The sequence below is a fragment of the Paroedura picta genome, chromosome 2 (assembly GCF_049243985.1).
Source record: "Paroedura picta isolate Pp20150507F chromosome 2, Ppicta_v3.0, whole genome shotgun sequence".
Classification (NCBI taxonomy): Eukaryota; Metazoa; Chordata; class Lepidosauria; order Squamata; family Gekkonidae; genus Paroedura; species Paroedura picta.
Window position 1 is genome coordinate 49832475 of NC_135370.1, and position 18851 is coordinate 49851325.

Below are 18851 nucleotides of genomic sequence, written 5' to 3' on the forward strand. Positions count from 1 at the left end.
TTCCTTGTAAACTACCATGAGCCTTCGGGGAGGGCAGTATATAAATATAATAAATAAATAATAAATAGCTGAGAACTGGAAACAAGAGTTACCAAAAATAACTAGTTAGAAAAATTGGAAGAACTGTCTAAAATGGCTAAGCTGACCCGCCTAGTTAATAGCAGACCAGAAGAATTTAAAGAGTCATTGGCACTTCTACACAGGTTATATACATAGATAGTCAAATGTAGCATTAGTTGTATAAGGTTGAACATAACTTTATGGAGGTTCATTATCTATGGAGGTAACTTATTTTTTTTCTATTGTTTTAAAATTAATAAAGGCTGGTATTTCCAGCATTAAACAAAAAAAAGAAACCCCAGGGTTTCATGTAACCCTGGTTGAGTAACTATGCCCTAGAGTATGGTGAATGCAATCTTGAGTCTGCAATATGGTGCCTACCCAATGTTTTGAGAAAGTGGGTGGGGTGGGGTCATGTGGAAATGTTTCTTCAGCAATGGTTATCATCATAATTCAGGGATTTTTGTTGCAAGACTGAAGATAAACTGTGCATGTGAAAAAAATATTGTAGAAGTTAGCTTCTGCCTGAAATGTTGAAAGTCACTATTAAATTTACACATAACTCATTTTTTTAACATTTTAGCACCAAACACCTTATGTCAGGATTTTCAAGCTGCCCGCTAGGTCCAACAGGTTGCATGAAAATCATCTCCCATGCGTGGAATTAGTAAATTCCATAGTATTTAAATATTTATCCAAACTTCTTGTTGAAATATAAATTTATACTAAAAATGGTTACTCTTTCCACAGGGATGGACCAGGGTAACTGATTATTGTATACAGTATGAATGAGAAGTTGGTTAGATATATAAGGAGAGTGCAAGTCGAACTAGACTTATTCATTTTTTAAACTAAGCAAGATCACATTGGACGTAATATTTCATGAATACGGTACACATAATTTATTTAGGGATAAAACTTGAAAAAAGAATATACAAGTCATAGTAGTCACTTAATTTTTTTATTCCTCTTTCTGTGGGAATGGGGAAAGAGCATACATTTTATACAATATTTAACAATCACTTTTATTCAGGATGGGATGTGTTTGTTTTTAAATACTTGCTAAAACTGCAAGTCAACAGTAGTACAACAACCTGTGCCCAGAACACTGACAAGTACAGAGTAAAGCTAAAACAATTGCTTACCGATATCTTGAGAGGTAACAGATAGTTATGGACTGAGTGTGCATTAAAAAAAAATAGTACTGCTGGTTGAGTATCTTGAGGTAAATGGTCTTCCAACAAGGATACTGTTTTTATCATTTTGCTCATAAGCCTGTACATAGCTTTCTGCACCTTATACCAAATATTCCTAATAAAACGCATTAAAAAGGTTAAAAAGAGAAAACTGGAAAAAAGGTCAACCAACCAGTCACCTCACTTTGTTAAACTACAATCAGCATTTTTTTCCTGTAGAACTGTAGTATGAACAAATATTTATTACTACTACATCTGGTTACACTTTAGTTATGCAAGAGCTACTCCACATGGATTTTGCTATCAAAGATACAAAGTTGTGTATTTCAATTCAGACTCATTTTTTCAGAATACCACCATGAATGAGAACGCTAGCTCAAGAACGCCAACAATTACGAGGCACGATCTGTTCCAAAATGCTAAGTTAATATTTAGTAGCAACTGTACAAAGAGTTGTCATGCATCATGTGATATAAAATTCTTAGCATCTAACACAAACTGAGAAGGTATTGCAGGGTTTAAACTTTTGAGTTGATCACAAAAACTGGCTAATCTGTTAAATCCTGTGGCAATTATATGGCAGCCAACTAATTAAACACAGGCAAGCCAAAGGCAACTGAAAACTTGAGCCAGGGGCCTAGCTTTTCTTCACAAGTCAAAAACACAATGTAAACCATCAAAGCTGGTCATATCGACACAAGCTGTATGACTCAAGCACATAAAAGCAACAATGGTCACAATATCTGCTAAAAAGCAGACCATCTTCCCTAGCTTAGTTATTGACTTGATAGGTCTTCACTTGAGCATTTGGAACTTGGCCACCTGTACATTTACTGCACTGTAAAGTTGGAAACAAGGAGGTGTTGAGATTCCCTGCAAGACGCTGTTTTAAATAGGATTGAGACAGGTCAGCAACAGTTTAACAAAATTATTTTTAAAAGCTGCTATGTTCCAGTTCTGAATAATGTAGTGGTATTCTCTAAAAATCTGAACTTGGGGACTTTCAAAGGTATTGGGTAATTATGGAGAAGATGAATTACCCGGTTTGATTGTCTGTTTTGATTATTTCCCCTAAATGACCTGCAAAAATACATACAAGTTTCCTCAGGGGTCATGGATGTTCATATTTGATGAAAAGTTGCTTCATGAAAATCAAACATTTCCACAGACAATTGGTTGCATTTTATGTTTTCAATTTTAAAATGATGCTTGTATTTATATGTTTTTGGACAACCAATTATGCTGTTCGGGCATGTTCCTAATAGAAACACTCCTCCCCCGGAGGAGAAAATCAGTTATATTAAATCAATAATCAACCATTAAAAAGTTCAGTCAAGACATCTCGAATTGAGGTTAACATAATGAATCCCGAAATTAAAAACAAGTATTACACAATCCAAACACAAAATAAGCAAATAATCCCTTGCCCACATTATCAAAATTAAGCAAGTTTTGCCCAACACTGTTTCTCAGTTGGAGCTTTGGGGTTCTTATGACTACCATATAAATCCATAAGACAAAAACAGTAAGCTCTGGGGGATGTGCCAGTTACCTATGAACAACTCTGCTGACACCTGCTTTAGAAAACAATGACCAAAATCTTGTTTATAGATAATTCCTCTTGTCCCCAGAAATTCAATACATTAAAAGAACACTGGTTTAATAAATAACTGATTAGAAGAGAACATTCACAGTGAGCTCCTGATTGTGACGTTTAAAAAATGCTTTATAAATCTTAATGCATGATCTTTTAAAAAGTGACCTGACCAGAATCTCAGAATACTGGCTACAGTTGAATCAGTAAAGTTCATAATTTTAGAACGTTAACTGTAACTTTGGCCTGTGTAAGTGTAAGTGATCAAATAACTGTAGTGTGTTATTACTTTGAAAAGTACTTTGGCACCTGTCCACTTACTGCCGATTTTGCTTCGGTTGGTATAAGGCTCCACATCCTACAAGAGTTAGATTTAATGTTATGGGGTTGAGATTTTTTTTTTTTGCTAGACTGCTACATCATCATCTCTACAGAAGTCATTGCATATTTGATGTTAAGGTGTTTTTTTTTAAAGGTGTAGCTGTATGTTCTTTGTGAGCATAGGGTACACCTATGCATAACAAGCATCAAATATTTCTCTGACAAGTCTGCACCAAAGTCAAGTGTTGTGAAGCTGCAAAAGGTAATGCAAAGCATGAGGAGTTCTGGGTAATGAGGCTTCCTGAGGTGATCCTGAAACAGTGACCCAGTAGTAACTGTGTCCTGTTTAGTGAGACAGAAAATAGGCAGAATATTTACATACATAAATTGGGGAGGGGGGGAGCTTATTTCAAAAGAATTAGAAGAGCTTTCCAGTGCCACAGCTCACATAAAATTTTAAAAAGTCATGCTTAAAAATTTTCAAATAACCCTCAGACACAGCAAACCTAAAGGATATTTAGTAAAATAAACATATGCAATATTTTGGAAATTGGAGGCAAAATAATGCTTTAAACTAAAAACGGGGAGGGGGGAGTCTGCGATTTCAAACACAATACTTCTTTATACACAAGCTAGATCAAGGAAGGCGAACACACTGTTTTAGGAATGGCCACTGACTGTTGGCATGAAGCACAGCTTATCCATTTTTTTCCCCAAACACGATGAATCTGAAATACATCATTTACAAAATGAGGATCAATTATTTCAGTGTTGTTAGTGTTGTCAATTTCACAATTTAGCCGCAGGTGGAACTGAGGTATACCTTGTTGAGGGAGATTAAGTAATGCTTGGAAGCCTTTTTGCTAGATCCCACTTTGATTACATAACAACAGCAGCACACTAAACATTCACAAGCTGTGTCATATTGGCATTACAATAGTCATCATCATATAAACACAACAGCAACTGCAATAAAAACAAGTTACCCTTTTTTCTTAAATCTGAAATGAAATGTTTGATTAAAAAAAAATAGCAGTAGTTCATTTTAAGGAATTAGTCTTTTCTGACATATTAAGAAATGCAATGTCAGCTTTTAAAATGCTTGACTAGCCGGGATAGGTCCATGTTCTTCAAATGTCCATTAACATCATTCTGCCACTTCTCAGTCTTGTGTCCTTCATATGCAGGGAATGCAATAAGTCTCCTGGATCCATGTCTGGAGTAGAGCAAGGAAGCGCCGTCCTACTGACACTTCGTAGTCAGACTTACCATTCCAAATTTCACGCAGAAAATTATGTTGACCGGAAACAGGCCCGTTAGCTTAGCAGCTCCAGTTCAGAGAGTCTCATTGGTCGGGATGTATGACCGGTGTAACTATCATAGACTGGATTCTTTGGGAGGAAAGTCCACATTTGTCACCATAGTGACCACAGTCACAATGTCCTCTGTTGTTATAATGTTTGTTAGTCTTTGCATCTGAATAATCCGTTCCTCTACACAACCAGCTGATAATCGGGCTTCTGCATCATGATCCCAACACTCTTCTATCGTTTCACAAAGCATTGCCATTCCCTAAAAAAATAGCAATCGTGTATAAGGTCATTTTGTTTAATCTGAATACAAAGGAGCTAAAGACTCTCTGGTTCTACCCTTTAAGAAACAACGCAAATTCTATTTTAAAAATCCGTCTGAAAGCAACATATACTGTCTTTCAGAGGCAAAGCTGCCTGACTTTCCTTTTTTTTTTTACTGTGACATAGAAGACAACAGTCTACAACAGAAAAAACCCTGGTTCCAGTTCCTTGAATATCAAAGTGAAATGCACAAGAAGTTTATACAGGGCTTACATAGTAGGATGACACTGCCCCCAGTAAGAGAGTGTAATTTTACATCCTCCTTTCAATCCCTGGAATACTACTACTATTATTTTTATAACACTGGAAAGCACAACTGGGACTGAAATCCAAGCTACACTTTGCTGCAACACCAGTTCTAAAGTCCCAAAGGTATAATCTGACAAAACACAGTCAGAATTTACTTCTAGTGACATCAATCAGCTATGAGTAAATCCCATTCATTTCTTTTAACAGGACTTGTGATTAATGTCAGTTGTAATCAAAAGGATACATACTAACACTAAACTAACAATAGCAATGAGTTACACACCTAAATGTCTGAAGACTAGTAAGATGAGAAGCAAATCCTCAACCTTACCCTCCACACGAAATTTTGTTGTTTTAGTTTTCAAATATAACTTGATGCTACTTTGTAAATTTAATTGTTGTAGGTTTTCCAGGCAGTGTGGGGGCGTGGTATGGTAGTTTTAGTCCCTGACATCTTCAGAGGTGGGACATGGTAAGATGGAAATCTCTCCAAGCCAATGTGTGAACACTTATAAATAAAAGTCAAAATACCATACTTTGGTATGGTGAGATTCCCATCTTCTTACCTCTGAAGATGCCAGCCACAGTTATGAGCAGAACATCAGGAATTTAAACTATCAGACCATGGCCATGTAGCTTGGAAAACCCACAACAACCAATTGACTATGGCTGTGAAAGCCTTCAACTTGATTGTATTACTTACAGCATGCTTCTGCCAACATTCTCTCAAAATAGGCCTCTTCTTTTTATGTACGACAACTTCCTGCATATCTTCAAGAGAAGGATGCTGGCCCACCTCTTCTTCAAAAGGTAGCATATACTCATCCACAGGTCCTGTATTGTAAAAAAATAATAAAAGTATTAGGCAACACATTTATAACCTCCTCCTTCATGGAACTCAGGTCAGCATACAAAAGATTCACATTTCAGTGTAACGCCAGATAAACTGGTTAGGCTTAAAATTAGCCACTTTTCCATGATTGCCAAATGACTTTAGGCCCCGCCCCTCCATTATCTACTCACTACAGAATATGGTGAAGATACACAGTACTTCAGTCCAGTTTCTATTTATCAACATTCACTAAAAAGCAAGTGCCTCTTTCCAACAAGTACTTCCAGGTGAGAAAAAGACTAAATGCTATCCAAAGAATCTTCTACATTATGTAATGCTTGTAAATGGAAAAGTTTTGCATTTTAAAAATCTGAGTTGTAAATTAACTTGGAAAACTGGAGTACATGGATAGGAGAGGTATACATGTTTATTAAAATTGTTTATAGCTTCAGAATAGAATTGATTTCTGTATCTAGATGCCTATCAACATTGCTATCTTGGAAATAATTAACCTACATAGTTAATATATAGTTAAAATATATTCAAACACTCTTAAACTGTAACATTCAAAAATGATCATGTCTTTTATGACAGATTTTATAGAAGACCACCTTAGTAAAAGCAAATTAGTGTGCAAGGATTTCCCTAAATATTGAAGAATTGCATATTACTCACCATCTGATGCAGTACATCGTGAAGCTAACTCCCACAGTACCAGTCCCATGGCATACATGTCTATTCTCAAAAATGCATCCCTTTGGAAGTTGATAGCACCTTCTAACACTTCTGGAGCCATATACCTTCGGGTGCCAACCTTGAAAATTGTTTAACCACATATTGTTACTATTCACCTCATAACTAAAAACAGTTCATATAGAACATGTCAAACTAATGCTCCTACAGAAGGGTCTTCACAATGTCTCAAATACAATGTCAACACGGATTTCTTGAGAACAAGTCATATCAGACTAACCTTATCTTTTTTTTGAGAAAGTTACTACCTTGCTGGATCAGGGGAATGCTATGGATATAGGTCCCACATGATATTCTTGTGGATAAGTTGGTAAAATGTGGTATGGATTTTATTACTGTTAGGTGGATTGATAACTGGTTGGTGGATCACACCCAAAGGGTTCTTGTAAATGTTTCAACATCCTCTCAGAGAGGAGTGACCAGTGTTGTTCAACATATTCATAAACAATTTGGATAAAGGAATAGAGGGGGTGCCTATTAAATTTGCAGATGACACTAAACTGGGAGGGGAGAAGACAGAATCAGAATACAAGATGATCTTGACAGGCTGGAAAACTGGGCTAAAGTGAATACAATAAATTTCAATTGTGAAAAAGTTCTGCATTTAGGTAGGAAAAATCAAATGCATCTTTTTAGGATGGGGGAAGCCTGTCTTGGCAGTGGTATGTACGAAAAAGCTCTAAGGGTCTTAGTAGACCATAACTGAACATGAGTCAGCAGTCTTACTCAGTGGCTAAAAAGGCAAATGGGATTTTGGGCTATATCAAAAGAAGTATAGTGTCCAGATTGTGCAAAGTGATGGTACCACTTTACTCTGGTCTGGTTAGACCTCACTTAGAGTACTATGTTCAGTTTTGGACACGACAATTGAAGAAGGATGCAAACAAACTGAAGCAAAGATAGTTAAGAGGTGATATGATAGTCATCTTCAAATACCTGAAGGGCTGTCACAGAGCGGGGGTCGTCAACCCCCAGTCCGCGGCCTGGAAGGCCTCGGTTCTGGGCCACCGGCAGCCACGTCTGCCTCTCCCCCCCCCCCCCGCAGCGAGAAGCTCATCAGGCCGCGAGCGAAGCGGCCCCCAAAGCATGCCAGAAGATGCAAATGTGCATGCACGGAGCTGCTGCGCATGCATGGAGCTGCTGCGCATGCACATTTGCGCCCCCAGCATGCGTGTTTGTGCGTAGCTGCCGCATGTGTGTGTTTGTGCCCGCTGGCGGGGCACAAACGCATATGCATGGCAGCTCTGCGCATGTGCATTTGTGCGTAGCTGCTGCGTGTGCGCGGCTCCCACGCCGCCGGCTCTCCCCCCACTCCCAGAGGCGGTCCTCAACCAGGAACTAGATGACCCTGGCGGTCCCTTCCAATTCTATGAATTTATTATTCTACTTTTAGGATGTATGCCACAACTACCAAAAGAATAACTAACATTACTACCTTAAAAACCATGGACTCTCATCTGATCATCACATACAATGTTAAAAATACATGTAATATCTTTAGAAACCAACAACTGCAGTAGGTTTCTGCATTTTTTAAATGAAATGGCCAAGACAGGAACAATGTAAGACAGCAACTGGGTACAGAGAGCTTTTGGCAAGGACAGATCAGCCAGGGCAACGTGCTCCAAGCCTCACTGAGAAGTATTTCCAATGCCAAAACCCTCATAAAACTTATATATGAGGAACTCTGGTTTAGATTAGTCTTAATCTGCTGGAAATCTCCATAAATCAAGGGGAAAGGAAATATGATGGAGTTAGCATGTGAACTTATGAGTAGGGATGGGCACAAATGGGGAAAGGTCTGGGAAATTTGGGAGGAGGGCAACAAACTGGACAAATTTCTGAAGAATTAAGAGACATGAACCAGTTTGTGCCCATCCCTTCTTAGGAGGCAGCACCAAGAATGTACACCTCTCTACATAATCACACTTTCTCATTCCTTATCCTGTAGCTTTGCAAGCAGTGCTCCTAATTTCAAGGAAAGCGAATCACATTCTCTTCATCTACTTACCTGACCATGTGTGTCACCCGCTGACTTTCCAGCTTCGAATTTTAAAGCAAGGCCAAAATCAGCAATACAAGCTGTAAGGTTGTTTTTCAGCAATATATTCTTACTTTTGATATCCCTTGAAAAATTAAAAGCAAAGAATAAAAAGATTGTGCATCTTATATAAATGCTAAAAGAATGTACTGAATAAAGTACAGCACAGAATGGAATTCAATGGAGGAACTCATGAAGGAGTGGAGGTTGGGGAGGGCATCATGGATTTCCCCTTCTCAGTGCAGCCTTCCCAGCCTTCCAGCCCCCCTCCCATCAAAGGTCCTCTTGCACAACACTCATCAGCTATTGTAATTTACAAAATGCTACAGTGATACATGTATTCTTTATATGTTTAAGGAAAGGAAGGATTAAAATACTTTATTAAGTATCATACCTATGTGATATTGCTGGTTTATGCCCATCTTTTAGACCAGGGATGTCTTCATGAAGGTATGCCAAACCTCTAGCCATAGTTTCAGCAATGTGACATAGTTCATTCCATGAAACGACATTAGCCTTGAGGAAGTCTGTAAGCGAACCCTGAACAAAGGAGATGAAAACATTGCATATTTTTTTCCTATGACAGTATTTAACACACTCCCCCTTCCCAGTTTTCAAAGGGATGTTAGCAGTTATAAATATTAAACAATGACATCTCACATTTAGATACCCCCAAAAGCTCCAATGTACACAGAACGGTCTCAGCCATCACAGGCTTTGTAAAGGGAAGCACTGAACCCACCATATATCCAATTCCATCATGTTTATTTTCTACTGTGAATGTTAAACTCAGTGGTATGATGCTCAAACTCTTGGAGCAAGCTGTCCAAGGATGTAAGGAATAGGAAAATACATCAAATTGATACCAGCAGCTCCTAAATTCAAGGATAAAGACAGGATATGGCCCAGTTTCTGTGGCAGTCAAGACCGTGAGACACAAAGTCTGAGGAAAGGGTGGTTTTATGTACTTCATTATGTACCCCCTATCTGAAAACCAAAGCTGAGAATCACTCAGAAGAAATCTGACCAACATTGACCAAGCCCTTCACCCAGGAGGTTTCCAATTATATTGGAGAGATTGCTTTTAACCTACTTATTAATTTTTAAAACGTACATGAGAATAGTTCGTATTCATGTTTTTAATTCCTCTTGTTACCCGCCCCAAGCCTACCCGGTAAGGGTGGGCTATAAAAATAAAATAATCTTGCCTTTGCACCTCAAGCAGCTTACATCGCTCTCTTTGCCTACCTTTCATGCTCACAATCATTCTGTGAGGTACATTAGACTAAGAATGTATAACCGGCACAAGATCACCAGCAAGCTTCCATGGCAGAGTAGGGATCTGACTCAACACTCGAATCACAGGCACTCATATCACTGGTGTATTTTTTGCAATGCAGAAATTAAACTTAGGAGCTTTATGGAAAACGCCATGGTGTGCTCTGTTTTAAAACTTGAAATTAACCTAAATAGTGCAGACCTAAATAGGGCACAAAAGAATTATAAGGCTATTGTGGAAAATGGTGACCTCATGAAAAATTATTCCCTTCCACAATATGTAGTACACTGTTCTCAGATTCTTAAACTGTGTATTTCTATATCCTCCACATTACTCCACATTGTGGGTAGAGGCAGAAAACAGATCTCTTGCTACATCAGTCTTTCTTACAGGAACGTATGCTCAGATTCCCAAAGAATGGCACCTTTATTTATGTGGTGTCCCAGTTCCAGAGGATGTATACTATTCTGTTCTGTCTTCAAATAACCCAGAACCAAAATTTCTTGATATTATTATCACAAGTATTTATAAACATTTCTTTGTTATCTTTATTTTAATCTGAAGTTTGTATTTTATATTGTGTGTGTATATATATATATACTTTGTACTTATTTTATACAGCTATAAGTTTTATATTGTTATGGTTCTACACAATAAATTCAACAACTACTACTGGATCTCTTGTCATTTTCAGTTCTCAAGGCAACTGGTAAATCTTGTTGCAAACACTTCCGGAAACCTGTCAAAGCCTACATGCTATATGGTTATATAAAAAGCCAGTTTCCTTACAGTCAGTATTCTATTTGTGCACTCAGAATGGGGCTAAGACAGCTATGGGAATTACATTAGAAGAAGAATAACTGGGTTTTATACCCTGCTTTTCATTACCTGGAGTCTCAAAGTGACTTACAATCACCTTCCTCTCCCCACAACAGAAACCCTGTGAGGTAGGTGGGGCTGAGAGAATTCTGACAGAACTGCTCTGTAAGAACAGCTTTAGCAGGACTGTGATTGGCTCAAGGTCACTCAGCTGGCTGCAAGTGGAGGAATGGGGAATCAAACCTGGCTCTCAAGATTAGAATCCACTGCTCTTAACCATTACACCAAGCTTAAAGCACGTGCACAAAACAGTCCAAATACCTTTTCATGATATGCTGTAATCAGCCACAAATCTATATCAATGTTAGTGCCTCGTTTCTCAGCACCAATAAACTGAAGTATATTTTCATGCTTCATTCCAGGCAAGCTGTAGATTTCATATTCATTTTGCCATGACTGTTTGTCCTTAAAACAAAAATAAATACATGAATATGCAAATATAGCCCACAATCTTAAAAACTTCTCCCTATTCATAACACTACTTCTGTTATTCGTTCTCAAAAGGTTGAGAGAACTGCTACTTTATATAATAAAATGTATTTCATTTGAATGTTACTTATGGAGCTCAAAAAGTATAAAAAACAATAAAAACAGCAGGGGTGACACAAATCTCACATATATAAGTTATGTTCTTGCATCCAATGTCCTAATGCGTTTCAACCTATACAGGTCTTCCTCAGAGGTCAATATTAAGTACATACAATTGTTTTAGAAAAACACAGACATACATAAAATATGTTTTTATATCATTTTTCAATCACCAAGGTGGTAAACCAACTTCTATATTGTCCACTGGATGTTAAATGTTCTTATACAAATAAAGGTATATCAAGGGGCTGTCTTCAATAACCTTCCTTGGTTTTGAACAAAACCTGCTGAATGCTCGTGTGCCTGAGCATGTTTTAGTGAAGTTGCATTTCACAATAATACATTAACACTGAAATTCTATGTAGAGTAAGTCTGTCAGTAATTCTGCAATTGCATGACACTCTGAGACTGCCTATATACCTGGATTGGGAATATTTTCACAGCTACATGTTCATTTAGTAACTGAGCTTTCCAAACACAGCCAAATCTTCCCCTAGCTTTGACTTCTAGTAACTGAAGCGGCTTCAGGCCCATCAGAGGCGATGGTGGTGGTGGTCCAGGGTCCTAAAAGCAAACAGACAAATTAATTAATTAAGTGAAAGGCCAATTTCTAACAATGCAGCTTATTAGTAATTTACAACAAACAGGATTTGAATACTAAAAAAAAACAAAAACCAGAATACTTATTCCATTGCACTGGATTGATCATCCTTATTTAGAAGAAGTAGAATAAACCAACAAGCCATTATTTATGTACAACAATGCAACCTACTGAAATATACCAAAAATTATGTATAAATCAAGGGAATTAACACCATCTGATTCAGTTTATCACATATCTTTAGTTTCCACTAATAACCACCCAAATTTTTAGCAACTTGCACTGCAAGAATCAACCAATCAAACCAAACCTCACTAGCGCAACTAATCTGTTCATTAGAAATAAGTTGTTTTCTGGCATTTGTTTGAAATCCAATGGCGTCAAAGGAATGAGTGACTTAGAAAATCACTTGATAGAGGTAGGTGTCTTTAATGTAAAAGAGTTAGCAGATGTCCCTACCAAAAACCATCATCTCCAGGAACTTTTCTATGAGCAGCACATGCACTTTCTGACAGTCAATGTGCTCCTTCAGCAGCTTTAGGAAGACTTTCCTGACTTTGTACAAGTTCTGGATCCATTACAAATTCTATTCAGGTGCTGAACTTGCTTGCTCAGGATCAAGCATTTTGCTTATATTCCCAAAGACTATTGCAGATTCAGAGAAACAGAGGCCAACGATAGGTAGCATAGATGCAAGGGGAGAAAGGTCAATGTTTTGCTGGTATCATCTGGGAAAAAGGCAGTAAAATCCAAGAAGCTTGGGCTTTTTCTGCACACATCCCCCTGAGGATGTGCTGCCTAATATGTGATAAGCAAGCATTTTCATTATACTCTGAAAGGTGACCAGGCAGGCAAGCTCCTGAAAAGTAGACTGGAGGTGATAAAGGTTATAGGTAAATATATTCTCCCCAAGAAAGGGAGAAAGCAGACAAGATGCAAGAAATCCTTGATGGGAAAATAGTAAGCATCGCATTGCTAAGCTTTCTCAATAATCATAATAGAATCTAAATGCAACCAACACAACCCATTCACTCATATTCCTTATCTCTGTCTGGCTCTAGCAAGTTTTTTAAAAATGCAGGCAACCATGTTCCATATAAAGAAAGCTGCCATGGGGTCCTACTTTAAAACAAGACATGGAGTGTGTGAGTGAGTGAGTGAAGGCAATGCTATCCCCTCCACACTTTAGTCTAGTGCTTGAAGAATTTCCCTCTCAACTAGCTCTCAACTAGACAAGCAAACTGGGCTGGAAGAGGAATGATGAAACAGAACTGAGCATTGCAATGTAAAATATTTCGGGAGGGAGGAGGAGGGGTTGAAGGCTACATGGTTCTATCACTCATTTATTCTGGTACTTTTTTTTTTTTTAGGTTACTGGCAGTCATCTATTTAAAACAACTGTGTTTAGAAAACTGCACCCCAATGGGAGCCAGGTTTTAAAATATATTTCAAATTCAATTTATAGCTGCAATTTAAAAGTGTTAACATCTTAAAGATCTTCTTGTGAGACAAACACTCCATTATCTAAATAGTACTACCAAAGACAAAGTAATAAGAAATATGGACACTGTAAAAGTTAAAACCAAAATAGTCTTTCTACCTATTGTTTTCATGATACCTTCACCCGCAACTGGAATGACGCCTAAGATGAAGTCGAAGCACATAAAAGACTTGTTCATATTTATTCCGCTTCTTCTTTCATCTGTCACACTATCTAAGTTTAGACTGTAAACTCCGTGCAGCAGAAACCTGGCTTTTAAAATATATAAAGGTAAAGGAATCCCCTGTGTAAGCACCGGGTCATGTCTGACCCTTGGGGTGACGCCCTCTAGTGTTTTCATGGCAGACTTAATACGGGGTGGTTTGCCAGTGCCTTCCCCAGTCATTACCGTTTACCCCCCAGCAAGCTGGGTACTCATTTTACCAACCTCGGAAGGATGGAAGGCTGAGTCAACCTTGAGCCGGTTGCTGGGATTGAACTCCCAGCCTCATGGGCAGAGGTTCAGACTGCATGTCTGCTACCTTACCACTCTGCGCCACAAGAGGCTCATTTTTAAAATATATATTACTCCATAAATCACTATTTTTAAAATTTTTCACTTTGTTTAATCTCACACAAAGAAAACGATTACTTGGAATATTAAGCAACCAAGGACCTAAGCAAGCATTTTCTAACAAAATATAGAGGGAAGAAAAAAATATAAGAAAATTTAAATAACACTCTACCTTAAGATTATGTATTATTATACAAGTGATCTACAAAATTTCAAACCAATTCACCTTTTAAATAACAGTCCAATTAGAAGACTAATCCGAGTCCAAGTATAGCTCCTGCTTCCAAATTTTTAAAAAGTGTTTTTGCTCACAAAGGAAACTGGGCTCAGACAATCTTCCATCTCAGAGATACCTGATTCAGTACCATGGTTCATCCAAATTTTGACATTTAAATGTTTAATAGTCCTCTAACCTCTGGCACTATTCATTTTGTAAGAAAATCTGAAACTATTTTGGCTGTAAATTTGGTAACAAAACTTTAGGATGTTCTGGATTTTTATCATATGGTAAACAGATTTTCTTTATATTATACCATAGAATATTTAATCATCTAGTTATTCCTATAAATAATTACTCTAACGAAGTGCATCAGATGTTGACTAAGCCAAATTTGCTTCAGATGAAGAGAGATTAAATTATTATTTCTGCAGCTGTATAGGACTATCGACCAGTGTAAAAAGTTACGAGTATGCAGTTAGGATTGTATTTCTGAACTCTAAGAGTATTTTACTAAAGCAAACTGACTGTCACATCGCTCTGGAAGTTGATTTATATGTTTAGCTTCATTATCATTTTTATTTTGGTTTGTTATACATTTTAAAATAGATTTTAGTGTCACGTTATTTGATAGGAAAGATGGCACATAAACACTCAAAAACTGAATATATACTGTATATACTTGAGTATAAGCCTACTTTTTTAGCTGAAAAAGTCACCCGAGGTGTATACTCGAGTGAGGGTCGGTCCCACTTACCTGTTATTGTTGATATTGTGGTAAAATTAGGTTCCTTGGCTAAAATTTGGGTCGGCTTATGCTCGAGTATACACACACATACATTCCATGAAATGATGTTTAAATTTTCTTTATACAGAACTATAAAGATAGGCACTAGCAACTATTATTACTTATAAACTCATTGTAAGCAATGAATAACACTATTATGATAGAAATGACAGAATTCTAAAGAATATGGAGAATCTTAAATACAGGAATCAACCTGCCTAGTTTTATATTCCATGAAAAAAGAAACTAAAACAAGTTCAGCTGAAGATGTAAATAAAACAGTACACTGCACAAATTTCATCACACCTAATATTAAACACAAATGACTACATGTGTCATATACACACTAGAACCACTTGTTTAGCAATAAACACAAACTTAGACTCAACAGCAGAGTTAGCATTTTTCACCATACAAAGCTCTTAATACTATTTCAGTTAGTTCCAGAATTGTAGTACTAATTTAATCTGACACTTCATAATGGAAAAAGTAAAACCAACAGCATTTGGGATTTTTAACCAATATTAGATCGGGGAGGGGGGGATGCTGACTACATTGTGATTATTGAAATTTTGATATGAAAACTGAGCTTTATTACCCTTTGGGGAGTTTTTCTCAATTAATACAACTGGAAATTTATAAGAGGAAAAAGTTTAAAACGGGTGAAAATCTCAATACTAATTGGATTATACTGGGCATGAAATTAGTTTCTTCTATTCAAGTCACAAGAGAATCACAACTGTTGCTAAAGAGTACAGCCAGGCAAATCACTGACAGAACTGAAGGACAGCGTGCAGAAGTTTAGAAAGGAAACCAATCAATACTTTCTGACACAGTATTTGGCATTTTGGTCCATATATGCTTATTAATAAAATGCTATAGAGTTATAGTTGAAATGTTCATCATGTATAAATAACAAATCCATATCCATAACTATGAATAAACAATGCATCTTACCTCTATCATTATATGAAAGGCATGCTTGTAAAGAAACACACAGAGGCAGAGGAAGTTATTTTATATAATAATATATATACATCGGGTATAAAAATAGTATAGAAAAAGTTATAAAGAGTGACAAAAACACAGACAGGATTCATTATGGATGTTCTTTTTCGTAATGTACAATAAACCAGCAACAAAGAAGACATTAACAATTATGCAGACAGGTAATATTTTACTTGTCCCTAACATTACACCAGAGGGCAGTGCTGCATCATGTAGAATACTTTTAAATACCTGTGGAGAAAATTTTGAGAAGGTAAAGAACAACTCTAGTGGTAGAGTCTTTCTTCGGCAAAAGGAGCAGCAAAACATTTCTCTTACAGTAGAAGAAGGCACCCTAAATCAAACATTTTTGGCTGCTGCCCCCTTGGCTCCCAAGTAACATCCCTAGTGCCCCCCCCCCATATGAACACACACCTCTTTGCTGATGTTAGGTCTACTTCAAATTAAAAGAACACTATATTGCCTGCACTTCTTTTTTGGCCATATTTTAGTCTGTAAAAAAATATAAGTTATTTTAAAAAGTCATATGTAAAAGCTACTGGGGGGGAGGCGAGAGAAGCAAGCAATGGAAAATCTCATGGCCAGGAGCAATCATGAGGTGGTTTTTCAGCCTCCAAAAAATGGAGACTTAAAAAAAATTGCACAAAGGTGGGATTGTGTTGTAATGAAATCCCACCTTCATGCAAATAACCTCCCGCCCACGGTGGAACCTTTCCACCCCGGATGCGTTGTGGGAATGCAGTCATCTGGGATGGTGGAAATAGGTCCCTCATGGGGACACAGGAAGCAGTGGCGCATACTGCTCAGCCACAACACACCCATGGCAGCCCAGAGCAGTGCTGCTGGTGCGGAATCATTATCAGTGTTAAAGGAAAAGAAGATAAAACACAAGAAAGTACTGGATGACAGTATCTTCTTTTAATAGAAACTGAAATTCCAATACAGCCCCTATCAGCTGGAAATAAACAGAAAATCTCAAATCCTGGTTTGGGTGGGGAGTGAAAAGATGGGACAAGTTTAGAAGCCAAGCCTCTAGAAACGAAAGTCAGACAAATTTTAATAAATAAGAAAGGGTGATGCAGTTTGAGTGGTGACATACAATTTCCCCCACCCCTCTTCTCCACATTCCCTGCTATGTGCAGATTGTCCCCACCAAAGGCATACAGAATGTAATAGGTCTGCACCTAAACAGGGAGGGGTTCACTTCCCTGTCAAAGAAAACATGGTCTCGATACTGTGTAATTGACTCCAAAATATTCTGTATTCTTAAATATTACCAAATCTGAATACCATACAAGTACTGGCATTTGGGAATATTGGCAGATACTGATATTATTCAGGCCTGATATACTCAACTCCAAAGCAATTTTCCCCCTTGCATGCCCCTAGCTAGGTCAGAGGTTTCTACAAGTTCAGAAGAACCAAATGGTCTGCAGAAAAAGATCAGAGGTATTAAAAATAATCCGAGGATAGCCCCCCACATGATAGCAGTGATGTTATCTATAAAAAGCCCTGCAGTTTGGACAGCACATGTCAAGTTGCCATAGCAACTCAAAATGACACCAGAATTGCCAGCAGCAGATATTACACTGATGACAATGACAAGAAGGATGTATAGGTGAGGGAAGCAGTGCTGGAAACAAGCCGTGGGAAGGAGGTGAGAAATGGAGCTGTAGTCCAAGCTGGGGAGAACAAGGAACCAGTGGATGCAGCCACAGCAGGAGAGGGCGAAGTCTTAGCTCAAGGCAGTGAGCAAACCTAGGGAAAGCGACTTCTCCTCCTCCACTGATCTTCACTGTTCCCCCACTATACTTTCTAATTTGAAAGATACACAGCATGGAATGTGGCAAAAAATAAAGCTTGCTTTGTTAGGTTAAGTCCCCCCCCCAATCTAGTAGAAACAGCATTTGCTAAGGATATACAAAGTAAACCAAAGAAACTGTGGGACAGGAAAAGGAATGTCTGAACACTGTGTAAAGCAAGAACCTATTCTCATGTGTAGTTGCTCAAAGATGTGCAACACACACACACACAGAAAGTGCACAAAAGGCTCCCACTTAGGCAATTCTGATGATGTTAAACTGTATTCAAATAAGCAACTTTGAAAGTGAACCAGTCTAGACAGGTTACTGTAGCACCTGAGTAACTATACATTTGAATTAGTTCAGTATGATAGATGTTTAACGTTATGGTCAGCAACCAACGTAGTTAATTACAATGCTTCTAATTTTCCCTTCCTGGCAACATCCTCCTTGCCCACAACCTATATGTGATTGTTGGGAACTTCTGTTTCAATGTATCTGAAGAGGTGTGCATGCACATGAAAGCTTATACCCAGAATAAACCTTTTAAGTCATGAAGTTGCCATTGAACTCAAACTTTGTTTTACAATCATTCCATTATATTATCAATTATCAATTATGATCCCATAAGAACCGTTTAAACATAAAAGGGAAAATTATGTAGCTCCCAAGGGGAAATTGGCTATTTTGGAGGGGGGCTCTGCAATGACAACTTATCTCCAAGCTCCTGAGGATGAAAGGGCTGCTTGGGAGGGGGAACTCTATGTGACTTTCCCCCAGAGAGGTTGCAGGATCCCAATTTCCAGTTGGGACCTGGGGATTTGCTAGAAGTGCAGGTCATTTCCAGGCTGCAGAAATCAGTCCCCTTGAAGAAAAGGACTGCGTGGGAGGTAGGACTCTTTGGCTTTGGAACCCATGGAGGTGCAAGGATGCCAGGTTTCAGGTGAGAAACAGAG

The 18851-nt window shown here is 37.9% G+C and overlaps 1 protein-coding gene across 2 annotated transcripts in view; it reads right to left on the reverse strand.

The window, feature by feature from the left end:
- Nucleotides 1-1007: 1007 nt before the first annotated feature.
- The window catches only part of ACVR2A (activin A receptor type 2A), a 68782-nt gene continuing 50938 nt past the window's right edge, over nucleotides 1008-18851 (reverse strand). The window contains exons 5-12 of one of the 2 annotated variants that reach the window (XM_077320118.1): nucleotides 16043-16066; nucleotides 11847-11990; nucleotides 11100-11243; nucleotides 9075-9220; nucleotides 8651-8765; nucleotides 6562-6700; nucleotides 5758-5888; nucleotides 1008-4743 (exon numbers count right to left, since the gene is read on the reverse strand). In XM_077320118.1, coding sequence (XP_077176233.1) covers nucleotides 4549-4743; nucleotides 5758-5888; nucleotides 6562-6700; nucleotides 8651-8765; nucleotides 9075-9220; nucleotides 11100-11243; nucleotides 11847-11990; nucleotides 16043-16066 — 1038 coding nt within the window. In that variant the 3' untranslated portion in view covers nucleotides 1008-4548. The remainder of the gene's footprint in view (nucleotides 4744-5757; nucleotides 5889-6561; nucleotides 6701-8650; nucleotides 8766-9074; nucleotides 9221-11099; nucleotides 11244-11846; nucleotides 11991-16042; nucleotides 16067-18851) is intronic. The other variant, XM_077320119.1, reaches the window with a different exon arrangement.